At 46.0% G+C, this 17,882-nt stretch overlaps 1 protein-coding gene and 1 long non-coding RNA gene across 6 annotated transcripts in view; one reads left to right on the plus strand and one right to left on the minus strand.

Annotated features, from left to right (window-relative positions):
* LOC117072455 overlaps positions 1 to 12,750 on the plus strand; it is a 128,829-nt gene extending 116,079 nt beyond the window's left edge. For 4 of the 5 annotated variants that reach the window (XR_004432819.1, XR_004432809.1, XR_004432833.1 and 1 more), the window contains one exon: positions 12,009 to 12,750. This is a non-coding gene — a long non-coding RNA (uncharacterized LOC117072455). The remainder of the gene's footprint in view (positions 1 to 12,008) is intronic. The other variant, XR_004432812.1, reaches the window with a different exon arrangement.
* On the minus strand, positions 9,796 to 13,678 carry LOC117072373 (beta-defensin 4A-like). The gene is made up of 2 exons (XM_033192493.1): positions 13,473 to 13,678; positions 9,796 to 10,038 (listed from the first exon to the last, which is right to left on the minus strand). The coding sequence occupies exons 1-2, from the start codon at positions 13,528 to 13,530 to the stop codon at positions 9,902 to 9,904; spliced, it is 195 nt and encodes a 64-aa protein (XP_033048384.1). The 5' UTR covers positions 13,531 to 13,678; the 3' UTR covers positions 9,796 to 9,901.
* Between the last annotated feature and the right edge of the window lie 4,204 nt (positions 13,679 to 17,882).

The raw sequence follows: 17,882 nt of genomic DNA on the forward strand, positions 1-17,882 counted from the left end.
AAAGTTTCTCTGCACTGTGTCCTCAATGGTAAATAACAGAAGCACTTTTACTGGCTCTCAACGCTGGAGGCAGGGCCAACTTCATGAGCTTGAGGACTGGGCAGTGACACAGGGACATGTCCTCAGAAGGGTCAGTGCCTGGTATCAGGCTCTGCTGACACCCTCTTGACCTTCTTAGTTTTTTCTTTGAACTTGTGTTTTGTAAGTGAAGCCCACTGAGACAATGGAGCAGGCACATGGGCAGAGTGGCTATGAAGGGGTCGAGGTGGGCAGGCTCAGGCCAAGGGACACGAAGGCCACATGCTAAAGCTTGCTGCCCTGAGCACAGGGCCTTGGAGTGGCCCTGGCACATCTGGACTGGGAAGGAAGATGGCAACAGACCAGGATGGGAGGCGGCAGCAGCAGCAGCAGCAGTGTCCTCAGCCCTGGGGTGAAGGAGGGTCTCCGTGTGGAGGCAGCACCGAAACCTCTGTGCCTGTGCATTCTCAGAGTCATCCTGGGAGCTTCTGCACAAATATTTACCCCCTGACCTGAGCACCGGGACAGGAACCATAGGTGCTCAGATAGCAAATTGGGAGGAGAGAATCACAAAACAAAAGTGTGGCCATGGACATTGCAATAGAGTATGCCAGTGACAGAGTATACCGGGGATAGAGTATACCAGGGAGAGAGTATGCTAGGGAGTTCTTGGAATTCCTCAGAGGGTTTAGAGTTCTTCAAGGAGTTATCCAAGGCTCAGAAATAGAAATTAAATATATAATGATAGTCACAGAACTTCTGATGGGACGGGCATGGTGGGTCACACCTGTTATCCTAGCACATTGTGAAGCTGAGGTTAGAGGAATGTTTGAAGCCACATATTGGAGACCACACTGGGCAGTATAGTTAGACCCCATTTTGAAAGAAAAAAAAAAAAGGTTAGCTGAGCACAGTGGCACATGCCCATAGTCCTAGCTACTTTGGAGGCTGAGGAAGGAGGATCACATGAGTTCAGGAGTTTGAGGCTGCAGTGAGCCATGATAACCTCTGGTTAACAGATGGAGACCATATCTCAAAAAAAAGAAAAGAAAAGAAAACTTCTGATCAATCAATTATTAACAAGTCGAGTAATTTTAAAAATAAAGTTCTTCTTGTTAAAGATATAACAATAGAATTCAAAAACAAGAGTTTTGAATAGGTTACAAATCATGATGCCACATTTGGTTGGCTATGGGTCTCTGTAACTTACAGAACATGTCAGAAGATGCATCAATATTCCACTGGAGAAATTTGCATTTAAAATTAAATTCAAACTTCCATAAAACTGATTTGCTTAAAGAGTTTAATCCTTTGAAAACAATAGTTCCACAAGAACCAGCAGCTCCAGATATACTAAAATTTGTGTCAAAATAATTTATCCCAGTGTTGTCAGAGGCTAGATAATATTCCAGAGGCAGTTGCTTCAGCAGATTCTTTTCAAAAGGAAAAATGAAGTTGTTCAAGACATAAAGTTCGATGACCTAATAAATTAATTGACAGAAAAGTTGGCCAGAAAAATTATTGGAATCTTCTAGATCCAATTAATAAAGTAATATTATTTATTCTATTAAAACTATGACACTGATTTCTGGTGGGGATGTATATGATTCTGTGGTTACTCTTCTATAAACATTATCCCTATTACATATTTCAAATGATAAAAAATATTGGCTTGAGAAAGCTGAATATCCTCCCGCCTTTCACGACACTTTCTTCTGCTGCTCTTTGAACAAGGCGCCCTGCATTTCCATTTTGCACTGAGCCTTGGGAATTTTGTAGCCAGCCCGGCCGTGGCCATTTTATATAAGTTATCTCATTTAATCCTTAGAAGCAAACCTGCCAGGGCGGTATTACCCAGGTTTACAGAGGCAGGTCCTGGAGCCCAGAAAGGTTAGAGGACAAAGTCACCTGGCTACTAAGGGGCAGATCTGCAATTTGAAATAAAATCACCCTCTCTTCAGAGCCCATATTCCTAACCACCGCCACATGGTATCCTGATAACCTCCCCTCTTCCTACAACCCCAAAGCTACAGTAATGCTCTGCCTAAGGCCAGAGTCCATGGAGCTACTGTCATCCTCTCCCATCTTGTGAGCTGAGTGGTGAGTCCAGAGCCTGGCCTGACGCTGCAGGAGGTGAGGGAATGAGCGCGCAGTTACTGCCACCTGTTGGCGGCTCATCTATCTGACCCTGAAAGGCAGATTAATCTCAGTTTCCTGCCTGCCTGAAGCCTGGGTGTGCACCTGCGACTTCTAGTAATTTCTCTTTTCCCCTAATGAACCTATTGAGAGTTCTCACAATTTTATGCATTCTCTCAAGCAATTCGCTTTCATTTATTTATTTTTAATGTTCTCTTTTGTGTCCACATTCTTTTTTATTCACTCGTTTCCTGTTTACTTTCAGCTTCATTTGTTCTTTTTTTCCCCCAGGGTTTTTCCAGTGGAATTGTCTATTTCTGAGCTTTTCTACTTCCCATTATAATAGCAGTTAGTGTTATAAATTTCCCTCCAAGCACTGCTTTAGCTGTATTGCCACAAATTTTGGTATGTTATGTTTCCATTTGCTGTCATGTGAAAACATTTTTAAATTTCTCCTTTGACACATTAGAAATATGTTGAGTAATGTCCAAATATGTGGGGAATTTCCCAGCTATTTTCCTTTAATCACAGCTTCTTACATTCCACTGTGGATAGACATTGTGTTTCATATGATTTTAAATTGCTTTGATTTTTTCTTTCTTAGACCAGCATGAGCTCTTTTAGATAATATTTTAATGCATTTTACTGTTATTGGGAGGAGTGTCCTGTAAAGCTCCAATAGGTCGCAAAGGATGATACTGTTGTTCAAGTCCTCTCTATCTTTATTTATACTTTGCTGCAAAAAAAAAAACTATTTCAAAGAAAAAGAGTTGAAATATTCAATAGTAATTGTTAATTTTTAATTTCTTCTCTTAGTTCTATCAATTTCTTTTTAAAAACTTTCAGATTTTCTTATTAGGTGCATACTAATTTAATAATAATAATATCTGTTCTTGGTGATTTAACAACTTTATCATTGGAAAGCATAGCCTCTTTACCAGTAATAATACACCTTGCTGTAAGATCTACTTTGATTTATAGCCAATTAGCCAATACAACTAATTCTGTTTTCATTAGATTAATGATTCCATACTATAATTCTTTCCACTCCTTTACTATCAACCTATCTTAGTCCTTATTTTTGATAAAGACATTGGGTTTTCATAGACAGTGTGTATTTGGGTCTTGTTTTATACTACAAGTTTGCTAGTGAGGAATTCTGTTAGTTTTTGTTGTTGTCATTAGAAAATGCCTGGCCTTCCCCATCCCCCTCTAGGCACACAAATAATGTCATCTGCTTGGAATGAACCTAGTCTACCGTTTCTCAGTCAAGGACACCTGGACATTAAGAAATTCACCCAAGGCCGGGTGTGGTGGCTCACGCATGTAGTTCCCAGTACTTTGGGAGGCTGAGGTGGGTGGATCACGAGGTCAGGAGATCAAGACCATCCTGGTTAACATGGTGAAACCCTGTCTCTACTAAAAATACAAAATAATTAGCCAGGCATGGTGGCAGGCCCCTGTAGTCCAAGCTACTTGGGAGGCTGAGGCAGGAGAATGGCGTGAACCCAGGAGGCAGAGGTTGCAGTGAGCCGAGATCGAGCCACTGCACTCCAGCCTGGGCGACAGAGCGAGACTCCGGTCTCCCTAAAAACAAAAAACAAACAAAAAAACAAAACAAAGAAAAGAAAAGAAAAGAAAATCCCTTTACTTATTATTGGAATCTGTGTTCAGCATTGATCTAGAAATGTATTTTTGCTTGTAAGGGTCCTATGCTGACATAGTCTACTTCATTTGGTACTTAAATACGTCACTTTATTTTTTGTACTTGTGTAAGCAGTGTCTTCTCTCAGCATGCTTTTAAGATTTTCTCATTATTTTTGATTCAAAACAATTTGATTATTTATGGTTTGGCTCTGTGTCCCTACCCAAATCTCATCTGGAATTATAATCCCATAATCCCCAGTGTGGGGAGCGGGACCTGGTGGCAGGTGATTTGATCATGGGGAGGTGATTCCTACCATGCACTTCTCATCATAGTGAGTGAATTCTCAAGAGATGTGATGGTTTTATAAGTGGCAGTTTCTTTCTGTGCTTGCTCTTGTGCTTGTCTCTCTTCCTTTCTCTCCCTCTCTCTTTTGTCTGACAAAAGAGATGGTAGACTTGCTTGCTTTCACTTCACCTTCCATCATGAGTGTGAGATCCCTGAGGCCTCCTAGCCATGCTTTCTGTTAATCTTGCATAACTGTGAGCCACAGAAACCTCTTTTATTTATAATTATCCAGTCTCAGGTAGTTCTTTATAGCAGTGTGAAAATGAACTTGTGTAATTATGAAATTCTTGCTCTGGTTTTTTCAATAATGATTCTTCTTGGATGTCTTTCAGTACCAAATTTGTATGTTGCTAGTCTCACCAAATTTATAAAAATAGGCAATTATTTCATTAACTTTAGGCTTTCTCCTGGAACATCTTTCTGCCTTCAAACACACATAGGTGCTAGATTGCTTGATATTTCTATGAAGTGCACTCTTTATTTTTTATCCAGCCTTTTATTTTCTCCCTTTGCTTCATTTCCTCATTTGTTTGTATTAATGTAGACTCAGCCTTACTGATCCTTTCTTCTATGCTGTCATATGTTGTAAATCCAATTCAGAATATTTTTTGTTCACACGCTCATTTTGTTTTATTGCTGGAAGATCCATTGTTCTCTTTACATGTGTTCCTCCTCATCAAAAAGGTTTTCTTTTCAGCCTTTGACATATTTATAACTTTTATAATACCTCCTTTACATTCCTTTTTCTAATCCCAGTACCTTTGTCATTATTGGGTCTGTTTTTACTGAATGACTTTTCTCCTAGTTATGGGCCATATTTTTCTACTTCTTCTCATGTTTGGAAATTTTTGATTGGATTCAGTATATAATAAAGCCTATTGTATTTTTTTTAAGTTTGGAAACAGCGTCTTGCTCTGTTGCCCAGGCTGGAGTGCATGGTGCAATCTCAGGTCACAGAACCTCTGCCTCGCTGGTTTAAGCAATTCTCTTATCTCAGCCTCCTGAGTAGCTGGGACTACAGGCGTGTGCCACTATGTCCAGCAAATTTTTGTATTTTTCGTACACATAGGTTGGCATTTCGTACACATAGGTGGGCTGGTTTCAAGCTCCTGTCCTCAAGTGATTCACCTGTCTTGGCCGCCCAAAGTGCTGAGATTATAGGCACGAACCGCCACAACTGCCCAGCTTAAATTGTTGATTAATGATTTTGGTTGTTGTGGTTTTTTTTTTTCTGAAAGAATGCTAGACATTATCTGGTTGATTTTTGGGGTTCTATATGTTCGTTTGGTTTTTTCAGGAACGGTTTGAAAATGTCTTGGAGCAGTAGTTGCAGAATAGTTTAATCTAGAGCTGACTAGCACCACTGCTTGCTGATGGCTTTCTGAGGACTCTGAGTTCTCTCCACTTCACTGTGGGGATGAAGACTTTTCAAGACTTGTCTGTCCTCCTGAAATTGCCACTCACTCCCTTACAGGGTCTTTGCTTTTTTCTGGCCTGGGGAAGTCTTAGCCCAAGTGTGCACACATCATAACATAGCCCAAGAGTGAAAGCACTCTTATTTTCTCCAACACTCAAGATCAATGCTTCCTTCACTGGCCCACTCTCTGATATGTGCACTGGAAATTGGGGTCTGGTACAGGTTGGGTGTTTGTACTCTCCAAATACTATGTTGAAATGTAATTCCCAGTCTTGGAGTTGGGACCTGGCAGGAGGTGTCTAGGTCATTGGGGTGGATCCCTCATGAATGGCTTGGTGCTGTCCCAGAGATAATCAGTGAGTTCCTTTTTTGAGTCATGGGAGATCTGGTTTTTTAACACAGTGTGGCACCTCCCCAACTCTGGCTCCTTCTCCTGACTTGTGATACTCCTGTTCCCCCTTCCCTTTCCTACACAAATGGAAGCTTTCTGAAGCCTCAAAAGGAGCAGATGCTGGCACCATGCTACTCATACAGCCTACACAATAGGGAACCAAAATAAACTTCTTTTCCTTATGAACTACTCAGCATTAGGTATTCCGTTATAGCAGTATAAACAATCTGACACAGAAAATTGGTACTGTTCAGGGGGTATTGCTGTAAAGACAGTTGAAAATATAAAAGTGGCTTTGTCACAGGGTACTGGCAGAGGCTGAAAGAGTTTGCAGAGCCCAGCAAAAGATAAGAAGATGAGGGAAAGAGGGAAAGTTTGGAACTCTTTAGAAACTTGTTAAATGTATGTGGCCAAAATGCTCACAGAGATATGGACAGTGAAGTCCAGGCTACCAAGGTGTAAGATGGAAAAGTGGAAGTTATTGGGAAATGGAACAAGGGTCACTCTAACAGTGTTTTACCCTAGTAAAGAGTTTGGCTGCATTGTGTCCACGTCCTAGGGATGTGTGCAAAGTTGAACTTTAGAGTGATTGCCTAGAGCATGTGGTCTAAGTAATTGCCAAGGAGTAAAGTATTCAAGATATGTGGCTGCTTCTACAAGCTTGCAGTGAGGTACAGGAGCAAAGAAATGATTTAAATATGGAACTTATATTTAAAGGGGAAGCAAAGCATAAAAGTTTGGAAAATTTGCAGCCTAGGAATTTAGTAGAGAAAGAAAAGTCATGTTGAGAAGAGGAATGTAAGTGGGCTGTGGAGAAATCACTTGCTAGAGAGATTCACATGACTGAGAAGGAGCCATGTGCTAATGGCCAAGACAATGGGGAAAAGGCTTACAAGGCATTTTTGAAAACTTTGAAGCATTCCCTCCTACTACAGCCCACAGGCCTAGGAGGAAAGAATGGTTCAGTGACCACACCCAGGGCACAGCTGCCCTGCTCAGCCTCAAGACACTGTTCCCACATCCTGGCCACCCAGGCTCCAGCCTCAGCTCAAAGGGTCTAATGTACAAATTGGTCACTGCTTCAGTGGGAGAAAGCCATAACATCTTGGCAGCTTTCGTGTGGTGGTAAGCCTGCAAGTATGCAGAGTGCGAAAACGAAAGAGGCTTGGCAGCTTCCACCTACCTGTCGGAGGATGTATGGCCAAGCCTGGTTCTCCAGGCAGAAAACTGCTGCAGAGGGAGAATACCAGCAGAAAAATTCTACTAGCGCAGTGCTAAGGGGAAATGTGGGGTTGGATTCCCCACACAGTATCCCCAGTGGGGCACTGGCTAGTGGAGCTGAGGGAAGGGGAACACTGCTGTACAGACTTGAGAATAGGAGAACCATTGACAGCTTGTACCCTCAGCATAGAAGAGCCACAGGCATCAGATTCTGACCTGTGATAGGAGCCATGTAGGCTGGACCCTGGAAAGCCACAGGGGCAGAGCTGCCCAAGGTCTTCAGAGCCCACCCTCACACCAGAATACTGAACATGGAATCAAGAATTGTTTTGGAGCTTTGGGGTTTAACGGCTTCCCTGCTGAGTTTCTGACATGTGTGGGGCCTGTAATCCCTTTTATTGTTCAGTTTCTGCCTTTTGGAATGGTGGTGTCTAGTCAATGCCTGAACCATCATCGTAACTTGAAAGGAAATAACTTATTTTTGATCGTACAGGCTAAAAGGTGGAAGGAACTTGAGTCTCAGGGGATGAGACTTTGGACTTTGGACTTTTGATTCATTTAATCCTGGAAGGAGTTAAGACTTTTGGGAGTGATTGGGAAGGGATGATTGTATTTTGCAATGTGAGAAGGACATGAGATTTAAGGGGCCAGGGGAAGAGTAATATTTTTCAGATGTTTGTCCCCTCGAAACCTCATGCTGAAATCTACTCCTCAATGTTGGAAGTGGAATCTGGTCAGGAGGATTTGAGTTGTGGGGTGAATCCCTGATGAATGACTAAGTGCTTTCGTCCCAATAATGAGTGAGTTCTTGCTCCGAGTTCATACAACATGTAGTTGTTTAAAAGAGTCTGGGACCTCCTTTCACCCTGTCTCTCTGCTCTCACCAGGTGATATTACTGCTCCCACCTCACTTTCCACTAGGACTGAAGGCTTATTGAGGCCTAATGAGGGGCAGATGCAGGTATCATGCTTCTCACACAGCCTGCAGAATAGTGAGCCAAAATAACTTCCTTTCCTGCCATATTATCCCACCTCAGGTATTCCTTTAGAGCAACACACAGGCTAACACAGGGAGTGTTGTGTTGTGTGAGCTTTGACCTCGGTCTTCTCAATGCCACAGGATGCTGGTCTCCATGTGAGTCTTCCTCCCTGTCCTATCTTTCAAGACCCAAATGGCCATTAAAGGGTCTTCTCAAATAAAAGGAGAGATTTTTCGTAAGAGAGTTTTGCTGTTTCCCCTAGAACACAGGAATGAATGCCATTGTCATGGGGACATTTTAATTTTTTTTTGTGTGTGTGAAGCTCCACTTCTTTTATACAATCAACTGATATATGCTTCCAGGAACCAGGAAACCCACTAATTTATTCAAAATAACAATGTATACATGATGAATAGTAAATGACTAAATAAAAGCAGGGTCTGACTGTCCTGGCATCAAGGTAGATGAGTGCAACTGAGTTCGACAATTACAGGATTAGACCCTGTCTTGATTTACATTTTGGATATTTTATTGATTATATGATTTCTTTCATGAATATGATTTTTTAAAAAATCTATCACATTATGAGATCATCTATCTTAAGTATGGAGTATCTAAGTGCTTATATTTTATGCCTGAGGCCAGAGCCTCCCTCACTTCACCCTAGTCCTGGCTCTGTCATCACATCTGGATAAAATCTGCACCCAGATAAAAATGCTTTTACTCTAACAAGGTCTGGTTACTTTTTTCAGTCTTGAGACGAGGAAAGACAATGGATTATTTTGGAACGAAGGTGCGTTTTCCCCGAGGTCGATGATATGCACATTTAGCGCAGAGTCAATGTGAAGAAATAGAGAGCTTCTTCTGCATGTAGGATACACCCACAGAGTTCATGACTGAAGGAGCAAGCCCTCCCAGGACGAGAGAGCAGGACCAGGGAGCCCTCCTGATGCTTCCGTTTAGAGTTGATGCGTCTTTCTTCTTGAGGTTTGCTCCCCTCTGCTTGTGTCCCATGCTGTATTGTCCTCATTTAACTGTGCCCTCCAAAAGACTTGTTTTTAAGAGCATTTACTTGGATCCTATTGTGTTTGTATGTAAGGAAACCCTTGTACAACTGCATTTTGCCATCCAATTTGTGAAATAGCTTATGAATGACCAGCACATAAACGAATAAGACAGTCCACACCAGTAGAACTCTCATAGCTAAATGGAGAATTAAAAATTCACGCACCTCTGTAGGAGGCGTAATTGCATCGGGAACCTTAACCAGAAGAAGGGAGTCCTTGTGAAGAACAGAGGACTGGGCCTCCCCTCCCTTGGCAGATCCGCGATGATTCCATGAGGGAAGTGGTCTTTGAGTTGGGCTTGCTTTTTATTTAGGGAAGATGTGGGGTAGGTGAGGGCATGCAAGGGGAAGGTGTAGGAGGAACAAAGCACATGTTCCAGTAAAATGCTGGGAATAACTGGGAAGGTCAAGGGATCCAAATAATACAGATGCCTGTACTCTGGAAAGCACTCCAAGCCCCACTGTGGCATCCCTGACCCCTGCCTGGAGAGCAGAAAAGGGTGTTCCAAGGATGTTAGAGATTGTCCTGCCCAAACCAGCACCACACAATGACCTCAATGACTAGGATCAAGATTCCGTAAATCTGAACACCACAGTTTAATTTTGTTCACATGTTGCACATCTCTGATGAGGGAGCCCTTTCTGAATCCACATCAGTTACAGCAACTTCTTGGCCTCCTCATGGCTTTTTGCAGCATTTTATTGCAGAGACACCACAGACGCCGATATGTTTATACCTTCGAGGGCAAAAGCCTGGATGACATATGGCACCACTCTTAAGGCAGGTAATAGGATTCCTTATATCACCAAAAACACCTAACAGGAAAAAAACACACAGTAAGAGCAAACAGCGTGTTAGAACTCAAAACTCATGTTGCAAAAACACAAACCTGTGTCTATATTGCCTTGAATAAATCTGCAGTGGACTTCTTTCTGAAGCCAGGGCTTTTCCATGAGACACAGTCAATCATTTGGATCGAAGTTTCTGACATGGAAACTGGCACTGCTGTGGTCTGGGGGATGTTTGTTTTGGTCGAATCTGATTGTGAAAGGCCCTGATCTCTCCTGAGTGACCGGGGTCTCCGGGTGGGGTCTGGTAGGAGCTCGGTAATGTCCTCTTGTGACTTCAGCTCCACCACAAGTAGATAAGATCAAAGCCACCCTACCTCCGTTTTAACACACAAGCCAGTAACTTTTTGCTTTTCAAATCATTTAGTCTGTTAAGTATTTGGTCTGAGATGGGATAAAAAGATGCAACTCACAGAAATTGTTCAATGTGAAATTAACACCACGTAACTTACAGTCGAAAACCACAATTAACCACAGAAATAAACTTTTGTAATGGCTTGTTAATGGCTTGTTTCTAATATCTAAGTACTGGTTTCAACCTCATTCTTCTTTTTTTATCCCTCCCTGTCTCTGTCCCTCCCTCCCTGCCTCCCTGCCTCTCTCCTTCCCTCCCTGCCTCCCTCCCTTCTTCCCTCCCTGCCTGCCTCCCTGCCTTTCTCCCTCCCTGCCTCAGTCCCTCCCTGCCTGCTCCCTCCCTCCCTCCTCCGTCCCTGCCCTCCCTCCCTCCCTCCCTCCCTCCCTCCCTCCCTCCCCCTCCCTCCGTCCCCCCTCCATCCCTCCCTCCGTCCCTCCTCCTCCGTCCCTCCCTCCCTCCGTCCCTGCCTCCCTCCGTCCCTCCCTCCCTCCGTCCCTGCCTCCCTCCGTCCCTCCCTCCCTGCCTCCCTCCCTCCCTCCCTCCCTCCTCCGTCCCTCCCTCCCTCCCTCCCTCCCTCCGTCCCTCCCCCCTCCCTCCCTCCCTCGTCCCTCCCTCCCTCCCTCCCTCATCCCCTCCCCCTCCCTCCCTCCGTCCCTCCCTCCGTCCCTCCCTCCCTCCCTCCCTCGTCCCTCCCTCCCTCCCTCCCTGCCTCCTCCCTCCCTCCGTCCCTCCCTCCCTCCCTCCCTGCCTCCCTCCCTCCGTCCCTCCCTCCCTCCCTCCCTCCCTCCGTCCCTCCCTCCCTCCCCCTCCCTCCGTCCTCCCCTCCGCCTCCCTCCGTCCCTCCTCCTCCGTCCCTCCCTCCTGCCTCCCTCCGTCCCTCCCTCCCTCCCTCCCTCCCTCCCTCCGTCCCTCCCTCCGTCCCTCCCTCCCTCCCTCCCTCCCTCCGTCCCTCCCTGCCTCCCTCCCTCCCTCCGTCCCTCCCTCCCCCGTCCCTCCCCCCTGCTCCCTCCCTCCCTCCCTCCCTCCCTCCGTCCCTGCCTCCCTCCCTCTCCCTCCCTCCCTCCCTCCGTCCCTCCCTCCCTCCGTCCCTCCCTCCCTCCATCCCTCCGTCCCTCCCTCCCTCCCTCCCTCCCTCCCTCCGTCCCTCCCTCCCTCCCTCCCTGCCTCCCTCCCTCCCTCCGTCCCTCCCTCCCCCCTCCCTCCCTCCGTCCCTCCCTCCTCCCTCCCTCCCTCCCGGCCTCCCTCCCTCCCTCCGTCCCTCCCTCCGTCCCTCCCTCCCTCTGTCCCTCCCCCTGCCTCCCTCCCTCCCTCCGTCCCTCCCTCCCTCCGTCCCTCCCTCCTCCCTCCCTCCCTCCCTCCCTCCCTCCGTCCTGCCCCCTCCCTCCCTCCCTCCCTCCCTCCGTCCTATCCCTCCCTCCCTCCCCCCTCCGTCCCTCCCTCCCTCCCTCCGTCCCTCCCTCCCTCCGTCCCTCCCTCCGTCCCTGCCTCCCTCCCTCCCCCTCCCTCCCGCCCTCCGTCCCTGCCTCCCTCCCTCCCTCCCTGCATCCCTACTTCCCTGCCTTCCTTCATGATACTGTTCTAGGTGTTGGAAAATATGAGGTCTCTGGTGCCTCTCAGAGCCCCGTTCTTCTCAAAAAAACCCAGGACTCATAAATGAAATTGGTAAAATGACGCTTTCACAATATAATATCTATGTGATTAATTGTTTTAGTCTTAGTCTCAAATTTTCTTTTTCCCTCTCTCCATCCTTCCCTTCCACTCTCCCTCTTTTAGCCTTTCATGATTTTTATTTTATTTCCATAATATCAAGGAGAAAATGAAGGTTAGACGTCCCGGTTAAAAGTTGCTTTCCATGGGCCATCTCTGTACTGTGAACCTGCAGTGGCCTCGTGGCAGGGACTGTTCTCAGGGCCTCCAATCAGAAAAGTCCTAGGGACAGAGTGTCTGCAGCAGTAGTTCCTACAGTATAGGCTGGGCCTTAAGATTATCTGGAATTTTCTAGGTTGCAGTATCTACCCTTTCAATATAAAAATTTAGAAAATGACATTCTGTACTACTTTCTTTAGATAAAATCAAAATTTCTGACTTTTATTTAAAAAGTCACCTAACAGGTTTCAACCACAGTCTTAGCAGTTGTAGCATGGAAAGCAGCGAGGAGATGAGATTTACAAGCTACTGGGCTCCTTCATATTGGCTTAGAAGAGAGAGTGAGGTGTCCATCGGGTTGTCAGACTTCTATATTGAACCAATGCTTGGTTCAATTAAGTAACGCATGTGGTCTACTCAGTCTAAAAGTGTGCGTAGAAGAAAGAGAAAGAGAAAGACCAGCTCTGGGGGACAGAGGGAGAGAGAGATAGGGAAAACAGAGAGAGATAGAGAGAGAAACAGAGAAAGAGGCAGGAGAGAGTGGGGAGAGAGAGAGTGGCAGGAGAGAGAGATAGAGAGAGAGGGGACAGGAATGAGAGAGGGGGAGAGCAAGGGTCAGGGCAGAGAGAGAGAGAGAGAGAGAGGCAGGAGAGATAGATAGAGGAGGGAGAGAGGGAGAGAGCAAGTGTCAGGAGAGATAAAAATGGAGACAGACAGATGCAGGAGACAGAGACAGGAGAGAGAGATAGAGGGAGACAGGGAGAGACAGGAAATAGAGAGATAGAGGGAGAGGGTGCAGGAAAGAGAGAGAGAGGTAGAAGAGAGAGTGGGTAGGGAAAGAGAGACGAGAAAGAGAGGGAGAGAGCAAAGGGCAGGAGACACAGTCAGGAGAGAGAGATGTAGGAGAGAGAGAGTCAGGAGAGAGAGACAGGAGGAAGAGAGAGGCAGGAGAGAGCAAGGGTCAGGAGAGAGAGAGAGAGATGGAAGAAGAGAGGCAGAGGCAGGAGAGAGAGAGAGAGGCAGGAGAGATAGAGGAGTGAGAGACAGGCAGGAGAGAGAGAGATAGAAGAGGGAGGGAGAGAGAAAGGGAGGGAGGATTAGGGGAAATTAGAGAGGATATGGACAGCCTGTACTTGATTCTTCCATTTTTCCAACCTCCCATTTCCCTGGCCCGTCTCACCTGGAAGAGGCATCAGGAATATGAAGAGGAACGAGAAGAGGAGATACAGGACCTTCATGGCTGATGACTGGGAGCTTCACCAGGAGCTGAGTCTGGGGAAGACACCGAGCCTTCCATCTTATAAAGGTCCTGGCCCGTGGTCACCGGGGAGAGTTCAGAACCGGTATTGGCTGCAATGCTCATTACAGGGATTAGAATTCAACCACTTACCTGGTGAGTCAGAGAATGGTCCTCAAAGAACAATGCACACGCAGGAGATCTTATGCAAATCTGGATTCAGGAAACTCCAGAAAATCCCTTCCTCCTGCTCTTGGAACCAGAAAATTCCTCTTCTCTTGCGCCATTTAAAACCCAGTGTATGAATGGAGTGAGGGGCTGGGCCTTCTCACAGGGGAACAAACTCAAACTCAGGGCCTGTAGCGTGGAACTCACCTGCCACCCACTCTGTGGGACGTCCTGTTTTCCTGAGTATCTGGGGACAGTCTCAGGCCAAACTGGGAGCTCTTTCCATCTAATTCTACCCATTGCTGGGACATTCAGCTCCTGGGGATGCAACAGGGCTGGTTCAAACCCAGGGACCCTGGAGGGGCTCAGGGCTTCTGGCAACACTGGGAGCATGGTGGGCCCCGTCCTCCCAGGTGATCCGAGCTAGTGAAATTCATGTGAAAGTTCCCCAGAAACTCCGCATCTTTCCCCCGGGACAGAGATGAGGCAGATGGGTGCCGCTTCCTTCCTCCGAGAAGGAGAATGGGAGGGTGGGATTGTGACCACACGTGGCCCCTCAGAGTCCACCCAGGCCCGGGTCAGGAGGTGGCCTATGGCCCACACTTGAATTCCTTAGGCTTACACCGTCACTCAGGGAAGGTCAGCTCCACAGGACTTCAGGGCTTTGCGAGCCGGGCTTTCCCTGCTTTCCACAGATGTCAGTGCTAAGGGAGCTCACTGCCTTTGGGATTTGGTGGAGAAGCACGGAGTGGGGGTGCAAGGCCTCCATGTGGTCTCCCTGTTGGCGACGGGTCTCTCAGGACCCTGTCCTTCCTCAGTGACCCAGAGAAGTCATCGGGGATCATACACAATGAATAGAGCCCCATGCCAGGCGCTCAGGGGCCAGGCTTTTCTCAGGAAAATAAGAGACCTTTTTCCTGGTTCCTCCCTCTTTGGATCTAAGGGCAGTTTGAGAGACAAGCAGGCCGCAGTGTCCGTGTCTGTGATGTCTCGGAGGTGTAGCAGTGACACAGCCATCGGGACAATGAGACTTTACTCGTGACCTGCCTGATCTCTTCATTTAAAACGTCAGGTTCTGAAGAACCCTTTTCCTGGCAGGCCAGAAGTGGATTTAAAGGAAGCTGGTGAGGACATGGCGCAGCCAAGACCTTCAATGACTTTTTCCATAAAACGGAGTTTCTGATGGGGTATGCAAAGAGAGGGCTGGGTCCGGTGCCATCGGAACTGCTAAATGAACATGAACAGCTCAGTCACCAGAGTCATTCCCTTTGTCCGGACTTCGTTTCCCTGTGTGTTGAGCAGGCTGGAATCGAGGGGCAGACTCATTGATTCCTGACACTAAAACTCTTTCCTCCTGGTGAAGAAAGCATACAGAGAAACGGAATGTGAAATGAAGCCTTTAAGTGCTCTGCCTAAATTAATAATTATGTTTTTAAAATATATATGTCGCTGTCACCTTTAGAAAGAGGCAAACATCATGATACTTCACACTATTATCTCAGCATGGATCTCTTACAAATGAAGGAGAATTCTCACACCAATCACGGTACCATTTACACAAATTAACAAGAATAACTCCCTGGCCTGAACAGACAGGAGCCGTAGGAGCTCAGGAAGCAAAGTGTCAGTAAATTATTGCAAAACAAAAGTGTGCCCAGTAAATTATTGCAAAAGTGTGCCCAGTAAATTATTGCAAAACAAAAGTGTGCCCAGGGACTACGTAACTCTTATATGTAAATAAGAGTTTGAGTTAAGAAAGTGGTGCCCATTTTTTCACGTGTGGCATCACTCCTGATTGATACGTTCTTAATGACTCCTATGCTTAACATGATTATTATAAAAGTAATACCCTCACATTTAAAAACTCACCCATAGAAGAGAGTAAATTTTTCCTGTACAGCAGTTCCCATCCCAGGAACCACCAATAGCATTGTGATTTTATACTTGTTGTCCTCTCTAGATCTCAGTACATTTGTGAGGCCTTGTTAAAGAAGGAGGTGAAATTGCTCTGAAATAGGAAAGTCACTGTGAAATGCACCACCTCTGTGTCGCTGGGGAGGAATCCACCAGGGCTTAGGTAACATGGGCCTGCTCGCTCAAGGACAGCTGGGCTGACTGTTCCCATGAAGATCCTATGGTTGCAGCTGCTTCTTTTTCCTGGCCTGGTCCAATGTGACTCCTGCACAGCCATGTTTGTCCTGCTCATAAGGTTTGTCTGATGAAGTCCACCAGAGTATCACTTTTGTCTTTGAAGGTACAGTTACGATCTTGCTTCAGCAAGGAAGACCATCCACCAGCACAGACATGAAGGCCTTCCCAAAAGCTCAAAACATAGCTATGATAGGGTTTGAGGGCATGCCAAGCTTAGGTAAAACCTAATTCAATTCATTTTTATGAGCTCAAAACAAAGCCATGTAAAAGGGGAACCATCAAGCCTGACTGAGAGACTCATGGCCTGTTTTTAATGGAACATGAGGATCCATGCTGTGTCCCCAAACCTCACGCTGTGTCCCAAACCCCTTTCCTGTAACCAGGGAGGAACTTTCAGGCTGTTTCTTTGTGGCAAAGTGGTTCAGTTCCCCAGGTGAGAGTGGGCAGCCTCATTCCTATAGACAGGCTCCCAGAAAACAAAGCCTCTCCCATCTGTGATTTTAGAAAACAAAGTTTCTCAGCACTAAGTCCTCAGCGTTAAGTAACAGAAGCAGGTGTATTCATTTCTATTTCTGTGGAATGGCCAGCTTCATGGGCATCAGGGCAGGGCAGTCCCCTGCTCTCAGAGGGCTGGGGCCTGGCGTAAGAAAGCCACCCTATCGACATTCCGAATAATTTTTTCTTTGAACCTGCGTTTTGTAAGTGCAGTCCTGTGAGTGCAACATGTGCATGGGCAGAGTGGATACACAGGGACACAAGCTGCACAGGCTCAGGCCCTGGAGCACCATGGGCACATGACTGGGGATAGCTGGTCTAGCTGCCCTTAGCACACACATCCCTGGAGCAGCCCAGACACCTAGGGGCTGGGATGTGAAGGTGGCAGTGGCAGCAGCAGCAGTGTTCTCAGCCCTGGGGTGCAAGGAAGGTCTCTGTGTGGGGGCGGCACCGACACCTCTGTGCCTGTTCATCCCCAGAGTCACTCTTGGAGTTTTTGCACAAATGTTAACCTTCTTGCTTGCTCTCTGGGACAGGAACCATAGATGATCAGGCAGCAAACTATCAGTAAATTAATGAAAGACAAAATGTGCACATGGACATTGCAATAAGTAGACCAGGGAGTTAGAGTTTTTCAGAGAGTTTAGAATTCTTCAAGGAGTTATCACGGCCTCAAAAATGGAAATTAAATTTATAAAGATAATCATGTTCAACAGAGAAGAGTGCTACTTTTATATAAACTTTCAGATGAATCAAACCTTAATAAGCAGGGCAATTTTTAAATAGTTTTTCTTCTTTTTATTAAAGATACAGAAATGGAATACATAAGCAGGCATTTTCAATAAACTACAAATTATGATGCCACTTTGGGTCTGGCGTAGGCCTCTGCACATTACAGGAAATATCAAACGAGGCATCAAAATTCCATTGGATAAGTTCGCATTTAAAATTCAGTTCAAACTTACATGATTTGTTTAAACCATTTTAAAAGAATTCATTTTATGGTGGCTTACGCCTGTAATCCCAACACTTTGGGAGGCCGAGGCAGACAGATGACCTGAGGTCAGGAGTTCGAGACCAGCATGGCCAACATGGCAAAACCCCGTCTCTACTAAAAATACAAAAATGAGCCGGGTGAGGTGGTGCATGCCTGTGATTCCACCTACTCAGGAGACTGAGGCAGGAGAATCACTTGAGCCAGGGAGGCAGAGGTTGCAGTGAGCCGAGATTGTGCCACTGCACTCCAGCCTGGGAGACAGAGCGAGATTCCTTCTCAAACAAACAAACAAACCATTTTAAAAGAATCACTAGCTCCAGATATACTAAAATTTGTTAGTATATCCAAATAATTCATCCCCATATTGTCACAGCTTAGAAAATATTCCAGAAGCATTTGCTTCAGCAGATTCTTCTCAAAAGAAAAAATGAAGTTGCACCAGGTATAAAGTTTGCTGACAAAACAAATTAGTTGACAGATGAGTGGGCCAGAAAAATTGTGTGATTCACCCATATATCCCATTAGTAAGACATTATTATTTA

The sequence above is a fragment of the Trachypithecus francoisi genome, unplaced genomic scaffold (assembly GCF_009764315.1).
Source record: "Trachypithecus francoisi isolate TF-2019V2 unplaced genomic scaffold, Tfra_2.0 Contig00164, whole genome shotgun sequence".
Lineage (NCBI taxonomy): Eukaryota > Metazoa > Chordata > Mammalia > Primates > Cercopithecidae > Trachypithecus > Trachypithecus francoisi.